Below are 9,842 nucleotides of genomic sequence, written 5' to 3'. Positions count from 1 at the left end.
TTGTAAATAATTGACAATTATAAAATCAGACATAACTTATATAACAAAGCAAGAAAAGGTAAAAATGTATATTACAAATTTACAATACTTCGTAAATCTTTTATTGTTTTTCTAAGTATTTTAAGAATATATATTTATATCTTTGGAATATCTAGTAAGGGCTTTGACAAGTATCCGAATATTTTATCCTATTGATCCTGCAAAACATTTAATAAACGTCAACAACAAATTAAACGTCAAATTGTTTGTGCGTGAAAATGGCGTCGAAGGAATCTCTCGATGTAAGTACTATAAATTTAGATTTGCATTGAGCATTTGTTATTTTATTCGTAGAACTGATCGACGATAGAATATAGCTGGAGCTTATATTAAATATATATGTAAATAAATTATACCGCCTGAGAAAATCGATTAAGACCACGCCCAACATATACGTTACGGTTTTTCAATATTTTTGCGGCTTTTTCTCCATATTCTGAATTAACACGATACACTACAAGATCTTATATGAAATATACATTGCGTTATTGTATTTGTTATTTTTTTTACATTTATATCTTCTAAGAAAAAATATTAAATTAAAAATTATGAAATTTTAACGTTCAAATTTAGTTAGATTGAATATGAAATATAAAACTTATTTTTTTATAAATATAACGTTTCAATACGAATTTTGATAATGATAGGAAAGAACGTCTTCCAATTATATTACATAAACTATTGTGTAACTATAAATATTTTAATTTTGACCTAAAATTTGATATAGATGATTTCATCTATAATGTATATTATCATTTAGTATTCTTAATTAAAAATGCATTATACTCTAATTTTATTAGTATCTTATAAGAAATATATGTTGTATCGGAAAATAACTACTTTAACAAAGGACCATTATGTGAAACAAAAAGATATGTTATGCATTTTTTTTCTATGTGTACTAAAAATTTAAATATTAATTTTCTTTACATTCATTTTATTTTACAATTAACACTTACTTTTTCCTTTTTTTACAATTTTTGTTTTAGCATCATGCTTTGTCTTGTATATAGCAAAGCTGGCTGAGAGAATCTATTTTATGAAATTCATGTTTTCTAATGCCTGCCTGATATTGAGATACTGCATGTTCAGTGGCGGAACTCAGTGGCAGGGGATATAGCCCACAACTATTGACTTTAAAGTTAGAAGCACTCTCTCTCTCTCTCTCACTGTAACACAATGACTTAAGCTTAATTAAATTTAAATTCTTAATTTATTCTATGCATACAAATTATTGCATAATAACTTTTTTAAACAAATATACAGTAAACCAAAATGTAACTACCTGCTGATAGTGATTGAAATGATTGCAAGTTGGTAATCATTTAAGTTTGATTATAATTTACCTGTTGGTGCTATGATTAACATATAGCAAATTTATAACGGATGAGGCCTTCATGTTGCTGCAACACAATAAGGGACTGTAAACATGACAGTTACTGTTGAATGCTGTGTACGATACAGCTATTTATTTATTATTGGCCTAAAAATATGAATTTTAATATATACCTTATTATTTTTATAATAAGGTATATATTAAAATAAAAAAGTGGGGAGCGGAGTGTTTTAACACTAGGTTTCCTCAATCCTAATTATTCATATACTTAGTGTGATTTTAGGCAATCTATGTTTTTATTTGTTTATTAGATATTACATAATTTTTGGAAAAATATGGAAGAGTTTACTGATATAATGTAAATATTTTGAAGGTTTCTTATGTTTATTTTTTTTATGTATTTTAACTTAACTTAACTGAGCAATATACCTACCATATGAACCATATCCTATATAAAAATATAAACGTTTAAGCAAATTTCAGGTGTGTAAAGTAATTTATTATTCTTGACTACCTAAGAGCATTCTTTAAGTTGTCAAGAATGAATGAAGAAGAATATTACAAAATTGTTCACTATAATTTTTTTTTTTGGCTTTGTTACTTTTTAATATTTAAAAGCTTGATTTTAAGAAAAAAATTACCCTTAATTTTATAATCGTATCTTTCATTTTCCAAATTTCATATTTATATGAAAAGAAATATTCCTAATAGGATATTATTGACAAGTTTCAAAATTTCTTACAGTTTTTAAATAAAATTGACTTTCCCAGCTAGACTATAACAGCTACTACTAATTAAACAATTTATATGAATTTTATTTATATAATTTTACCAACTTAACAAGCCGCGTATGCAGCCTTGCACGGTGTTTAGCGCAGTTCGATACGGACCACCGCCAATTGACCGCATCCGCATTTGTGTTAGAGGACACAAGCTTGCTCGAAGACGCGTTCATCTTCATCCAAGGTCGACGTAGGAAAAATACTAACGTGAGCGCGAGTAGGTTGCATTTTATTGCGGACGTATCGGTCTTAATGTAAATCTTCATAATGGTCTATATTTTAACATCAACATATTATATTGTTTTTGTAACTAAGGGAATTAGCCTTTTGCATTAAATATATATATTTTTTGTAGTTTCACTGTGTATCCCGCATACAGCAGCACGCAGGTACAATGCGTGTTGAGTAGAGGAACTCAACGTCGCGCTTTGTATCGACACCAGAGCGAAGAGAATGGAAATATTAAATATTTCATTTCCTCGCGTAAGAATCAAACCCACAACTTGTCGCATTTTCAGTCACATTGCCCCTGCGCTACAACTAGCATGTATCATTGATGATGAATAGATGGCTCAATCTAATTGATGGGAGAAGGTCGAGTAGGAAGGCAGACCCTGGCAATAGCCATATGAAGGATTAATGCCAGGAGGAAGAAGAGATGTGTCAATCTTATAAAACAGCGATAACTTTACTTCAAACTTCGATTGCATAATTGTAATATTTTATGTGCATATATAATATTTATGGAGCTTCAAATAGATGAGATTACTTGATTCAATATAAGTACGTACGCATTAGTAGGTAACACGTGAATAAAGTGACCTTACCAGCCCATTTCAATATTGTACAGTCCACTATACATTTGTATATAAAATGAATGGGATGGATAACATGAATAAAATTTCAACCTTTTGCCTGTGTTATACTATATTATATAGTATTAAATGGTATGTGTAAAGAATGGAATTCTACACGCTTTTTCATTAGTATCGTAATGTAAATTTCAAGAATGACTGACTGACTGCCTTTACATTTGGTCGTTATCAATTTTTTTAGCTTCACGCTGTATCCTGCACACAGCTGGGTAGGCAGAGGGAACCTAGTGTTAAGAACTCCGTTCCCCACTTTCTCCCGAAATTTGGAGGCATTGCGTGTTGAGTGGCAGAAGTCAACGCCACGCTTTGCCTTGACACCAGAGCGAAGAAATGGAAATATAAACGTAAATAAATATTTCACTTCCTCGAGTGGGGATCGAACCCACAACCGTCGCGTTGCAATCCCACCTTTGTGCCGCTGCGCCACAACGGCCTCTACTTTATTAATATTTATTATTAACAAGCGATAAAATTAAATGCGATCTCAAAAAAAAATTCTAATCGATTAAACAACGTATTCTATAGTTTCCACGGTAACAGCTAAATCACTGCTAATGTAAGTTCAAAGAAAAAGCTGAGTGAAGCTATAATTTAAAAATTACGTAGGTACGCATATGATTTATGAAGTCTATAACCTTAATATTAATAGGTAAATTGAAACGTCTGCGGCACTTAATATCGTTTAATAATCCGATATCGCTTACCGCACTCGATAATAAGGGTTGACTCCCGGAGGTTGACTCTCAGGAGGAAGAGACTGAAATGAAATATGGAATATTTACAGTAGTCGATAAACTGAAAATAAAGACAAGACTTTCTTTTCGTCTTTTATACCCCGTTATATAGGTTTGTGCATTGATTGATATAGAGAAAATTACAAGTTTGAAAATCCTTATTTTTTAACAAAAAATATTTTAATATAAATATACATCATGATCAAGAGTTAGACACATCGTCTCGCCTCATAGGCTAAGGCCCTCTTTGCTGACGCAAGTGATGGTACTTCCCGTAGGATGTCGGGAATGAGAGCGTGTCCTTATAAAACTGTCGTGGGTAGCCGCTGGCGACTGAATCCGGTCGACTGTAATGCTAACATTTAATATACAATTTAGCTTTTATTAGGAATATAAAATATAGATGTCTTCACCAGGAATTGGCCAATTCTAAACGAGTATAGTCCTATTAAAATCTTTACTAATACTTCAATATATATTATAGTTATAAGGATATTTCACCAGTAAAATGATAATAATATTTCTAACGTCATCACACTTTAATACTAATAGCTACTTGTACAACAAGTAATAAAATCTTTAATTTATGAAGTATCTTCATAAATAGCCATGTAATTACTTACTATTCATATTTGCAAATTATTTTTCTCCATTATTCTTCGCTCTATAATCCCTCTTATATTCCACAAAACAATTCTGCCTCTGTTAAGTACTGAGGTACTACCAAACTGATTTGATTGAAATTTGGTACAGGATACAGATAGAATACTTTTAATCGCAAAAATGGTTTGGACTTTAGTATGGAAATCGCTATCCAGCGTGTACAAGCTGGCTGACCTGTGCTAGCTAGCTAGCAATGGATAACGTTATTTCTAATATTATTCCCAAGAAAATATCAAAAAAATAAGTTTTAAAATTTAACAAAAGTTACGTACTATTTTTGCACCTTATTTATTTAATAACTGCCATGGTAACCACCACCCCAACTCTATATTCTCCCTAATATTATTTACCAGTGGTGGGTGTATGCGTTTTCAGGCTTTATGACGTGTCCCTCTCAATTCATTAGATTAGACCATAAAAAAATTATATTATTAATTACATCAACATAGGTTTTTTATTTCCATAAAAAAAATAGTTATAGTAAATTCGATAATGTATATAGATATTTTTATATTAGACATCACTAGTGTGCTGTTTTTACATAGGATTAGGTAGATTATCAAAAAAATAATTGTGCAGTTTAAACGGACAAAGCCGCGGATCGCTAGTATTATCTATATCGACATATATAGATTTTATTATATGAAATTATATATATGTATAATTATTATATAAAAGAAAGGAATATTCAATTGAATACACTGCCGAAATGGTAGACATAATATCAGACGTTTTGAACAAAATCGATTCGAAACCAATAAAAATGCGGTAGCTGATGACAAAATCGATTATGTCTCATGCCGAATGCTCCTAATTTCGTATAATATTGAAGCCGAAGCAGTCTCGACGATACCAAGGCCGATATCAATAGATAAAGGTTTATACTTTATACATGCCAGACGCAGGTTTTGTTACGTAATGCGGTTGGAGTACCACAGGGACCCTGAAGCTGTGCAGTTATATAACATTGCGTAAGCTATTCTAGCTGAGATAAGCTTTCAGGATGGTAAGGGATGTGCTTGGAAAATAAAATTGAAGAATTTAAGATTCTATTAAAGCCCATGCCTAGACAATATGTTTTAATATTTATAGCACTATAAGTTTATAGTTTTGATTTACGACTGCAAACTTGACAGGTTCCTTATTTTCAGCCATGTCGACAGAACTCCAGGATTATGAAAGTATATTATCTAATATCCGCTTTTTTTAGGGTAATTGCGCAACCAATAGCCCCTTTGTCTTTGATTTTAATTTATTAATTGCAATTTTATGTTATTTTATTTTTTATTTTAACTACGTATATTAGTAATGAAGTACATATTGATCGAAATTTAACTTAATTATTTATTATTATGTTTAATAAATAAAGAGAAAAATCACATCCATTTCAACCGAATCTGTCAAATAGACTATAAAAAGCCCTGCAGCTATTGCCAATGAACTGAGCAGGTCTATTGGCATTTGCAACGTAAAATTTAAACTTTTACACAAAAATCGTGCACTTAAATAGACGAGTGAGGAACGGAGTGTTTTAACACTAGGTTCCCTCTGCCTATCCTGCTGTGTGCGGGATACAGTTTGAAGCTGATTTTTTTTTAAATGTACGAGTTGTTATATAATGTAATTCAAAGTTGGTATTCCCGGGCAGTCAGCTCGGTGCATTGGTCGGTAAAGGGGTCGCCATCGATCGGGGCGGCCCGTCGCATGTTCAGCTAGATGCACTGGCGCCAGCTAGTTTAAAGGGGCAGTTATATTATATTTTATGATATCGTGCACCCCCCGACTAATGCTGTTCGTATTGTCGAAGTTTTCGTATATGTCATCCGTTGTCAAAGTTTACATTTTAAATTAGAATGCTTCTATTTTTAGTACTTAATAGTTTAGGTTGTCGTTTAGTAATTTTGTTCTTATTAGTTTTTTTTTTTTTCATTTTTAGTGTAATTTTATTCTGTTTTCACACATTATTTGAATTACTCAAGAATAATTCAATATTTGATTTTCATCTACGATTTTTAAATAAAAATCAAATAAATCAGCTTTACGCTTTATCCTACACTCCACAGGGTAGGCAGAGGGAACCTAGTGTCTCACTTTCTGCCGTATTCTGGAGGCATGGCGTGGAATCAACACGGCGGAACACTGTGCTTTGCCTCGAAACTGGAGTGAAAAATGGAAATACAAATTTAAATCAATATTTCATTTCCTTGAGTGGGGATCGAACCCACATCCGGTACAGCCACACTAGGTGCTGCGCCACGACTGGTCTCAATGATTCTATGCTGCTTAAACAATTAATAACATATCTACTGCCTAAGATGATTGAAATTATTTAATTATTTTCAGCTTATACTGAAATTTTATACATAAATAAGCGAAATTACTCCTTAATTATAGCACGTCAATATTTGTTTGTTATTTAAGTTAGCTTTGGCCCTATGTATTAGAGAAGCGGAACCAATTACACATAGAAGGTCAACTCACTATCCAGATTAATTTAGTGGGAGGTGGGCGCGGTACTAACATATAAAACACTTTTGTAGAATCATTTGTTAGTATTTAGACCTTTTGCATAAGTAATATTTTTGGTTGTTTTTGTTAAAAACGCGGTAAAAACTTTTTGAATGAAAAGCCTTTTAAATTCCAATAGTTAAATAATATTGTTAGGTATTTTTATGGGAACCTTAGAATAGTCATTTGAACAAGCACTTTTTAAGGTAACAAATGTTATGTTAATGTTATTCTAATAATTTCTCTAATAATTAAAATTAAAATTAAAAAAAAAAAAAAAAAAAAAAAAAAAAAAAAAAAAAAAAAAAAAAAAATGTCGGTAGGGGTCTCATCCAACCCCTCTAGTATAAGCTCTAGATATAAGTACAGTTTAAATTGTCCCAAAATTAAGTACGCCACATTAAAAAAAAAAAAACTTTCTTAAAATAAAAAAAGGCACGGGCAACTATGAGCCCGTGGATGTAGTTTTTTTAAATAAAAAAAAAAAAAAAAAAAAAGGTAACAAATGTGTAACATTTATTTTCTTATTTTAGTATAGACGAGTCATAAATTCAAAGGTAGGGTAGGCACGCACAGCAGTCCTCGAAATCTACGAAAATAGTTTCTGTGAATACCTAAATAATCGTTAAGTTGGTACCTAACTTTAGTATCTGGATACTACTTGCCGTATAGTGGAAATATACCTAAGGTATATATTATTTTAATGACTGAGTAAATTCAGTTCTTTTTTAAATAGTAAGGGCTCGAAATATTTTATATTATTATAAAATCAACCAATCTTTTTAAATATTATTGCTTTTCATTGTTCATTAACTTCTTTCTTAACAAGCTTTATATAATTCTAATACTTATATTTATACAATTGATAAATAATATAAAACGCCCCTAATTCTACCAACTTTTTGTTGAAAATTGCATTGTACCGTAAATTTCTCTTTTTTATTTGGTAGTTTGTGTAATTATATTAGTAGTTCCACTTCTCTAGTTATAGGTCTAATTAGATATTACAAATTAATATACATATAAATATCTAAATGTAATAAGACGTATTATAACAGAATGAAGTATATATCCATTCTAGATATAAAACTTTTCATACGAAATTCTAGCTAGGTGAAAGAGATTCTCCAAAGCTATATAAGTTCCGTTATCTTTTTCCGTTGGCCTGTATTGTTATATAAATGGATACAGATAGGCTAGGATATCCAGTGCCTTTTTCCGTTGAGCTCGACTTGAGGCTGGTGCCGTATTGATTGGACAGGACTGCTGGAGTTACGTAACGCGGCGCGACGCGCTCCGTACGCCGGCAGACTATAGCTATAACTTGCTTGTAACCTACTTTGGGAAAAACCTCTTTTAACTGAAATATATTACTAGACCAGAATTTACATTTATAGATTGTTGAAAGAAAGAAATGCTGCCATTTCTTCATGTTCCCGTAATACTATGGAAATGTCGAAATGAAAAATAAATGTGCTTATATTAAGTGGTATTTCACATTAGCTTAATTGAATATTGAAAGGCTCCAGGCCCTTTCAGCTAGATAATAAATAGATTATGTATTAGTAGGGTGTTAGTATTACAGCTACTTCCTTTGTTTTAATATGTTGTAGAAAATTTATATTATATTTTTTTTTAATAACGCGGCGTTGAGTTCTGCCACTCACACACACACAGAATTCGGCGGAAAGTGGGGAACGGAGTGTCTTAACACTAGGTTCCCTCTGCCTACTCTGCTGTGTGCGACATACAGCGTGAAGCTGATTTGATCTTTTGTAACTGGCGTACAGTTTAAACTATTTAAAGAAGTTAGCTGGATTTTGGTCTTTGCCATATGTCTACAGCTCTACTATTAGAAATACATCTCTCAAATGAAGAATTAGGAAGGGAATCAATAAAATAAATATTTGTAAAATATATTACATAATATAAAAAAAAAACTTTATTAAATCAAAATAAATAGTAGTAATTCATTCGAGATCGTGAGCTTAAATAAATTATTTTTGTTAGATCGATACCGTCGCACAACAGAATTCTATGAACTTAGAAAATATTTCAAGATTTCTTTATTTATCTTCGATGATTTAGTATTTTGTAAATTCTAGCGGTGTCAATATTTATATATATTTATTATTAAAGTATCAAACTGAAACTTGAAATAATAATAAGTCTTATTATAAAAGTAATTTATATTTACAACAAATTCTCGTACGATTTGAGAATTTTGTGTGAAATCCACATTTATAATTAAAGGAGAAATATATTTTATTTTAAATAAAAATTGTATTTGGAATATGCAGAAAAAAATAGTCTACGTAATCCACGTTTTAACGTTACGTTGCTACTTATACTTTTGTTTATTATTTTTACATTTATTACAACGTAAATTGTGTATATTACTGCACTATTGTTAACTATGAACATAAAAAATAAAATAAGTTGATATGAATGATATTTCTTAAACGATAATATAAAACCTTTAGTTTAGATTTTATTTTATTCCGCACACAGCAGAGTAGGCAGAGGGAACACAGTATTAACACACTCCGTTCCCCATTGTCGTGGCGAAGCGGCACAAGGGTGTGACTGTAACGCGACAGTTGCGAGTTCAATCCCCATTCGAGGAAGTGAAGTATTTATTTACGTTTATATTTCCATTTCTTCGCTTGGATGTCGAGGCAAAGCGCGGCGTTGAGATCTCCACTCAACACGCAATGCCTCCAGAATTCGACAAACGCTGGAGAGAGGAGTGTCTTAACACTAGTTTCCCTCTGCCTACCCTGATGTGTTCGTGATATAGCGTGAAGCTGAGCTGGTTCCACATGTTCCACCGAATTCTGCAGGCATTGCGTGTTAAATGGCGGATCTCTATACCACGCTTTGACTCGACACCAGATTGAATAAA

At 31.5% G+C, this 9,842-nt stretch overlaps 1 protein-coding gene across 7 annotated transcripts in view; it reads left to right on the top strand.

Annotated features, from left to right (window-relative positions):
- The first annotated feature begins 138 nt into the window (after positions 1-138).
- Positions 139-9,842, top strand: part of Atpalpha (sodium/potassium-transporting ATPase subunit alpha) — a 37,147-nt gene continuing 27,443 nt past the window's right edge. For 2 of the 7 annotated variants that reach the window (XM_085189692.1, XM_085189687.1), the window contains exon 1: positions 139-281. Coding sequence is in view for 4 of the 7 variants with exons in the window: in XM_085189684.1 (XP_085045810.1) it covers positions 258-281 (24 nt within the window). In the remaining 3 variants the exon portion in view is untranslated. The remainder of the gene's footprint in view (positions 282-9,842) is intronic. The other 5 variants (XM_085189684.1, XM_085189685.1, XM_085189691.1 and 2 more) reach the window with 4 other exon arrangements.

Source organism: Heliconius melpomene, chromosome 8 (genome assembly GCF_056956725.1).
Source record: "Heliconius melpomene rosina isolate 202511_hmr_F chromosome 8, ASM5695672v1, whole genome shotgun sequence".
NCBI classification, from domain to species: domain Eukaryota; kingdom Metazoa; phylum Arthropoda; class Insecta; order Lepidoptera; family Nymphalidae; genus Heliconius; species Heliconius melpomene.
Note: the sequence above shows the minus strand (reverse complement) of the source record. Positions and strands in the feature narration are given on the sequence as shown.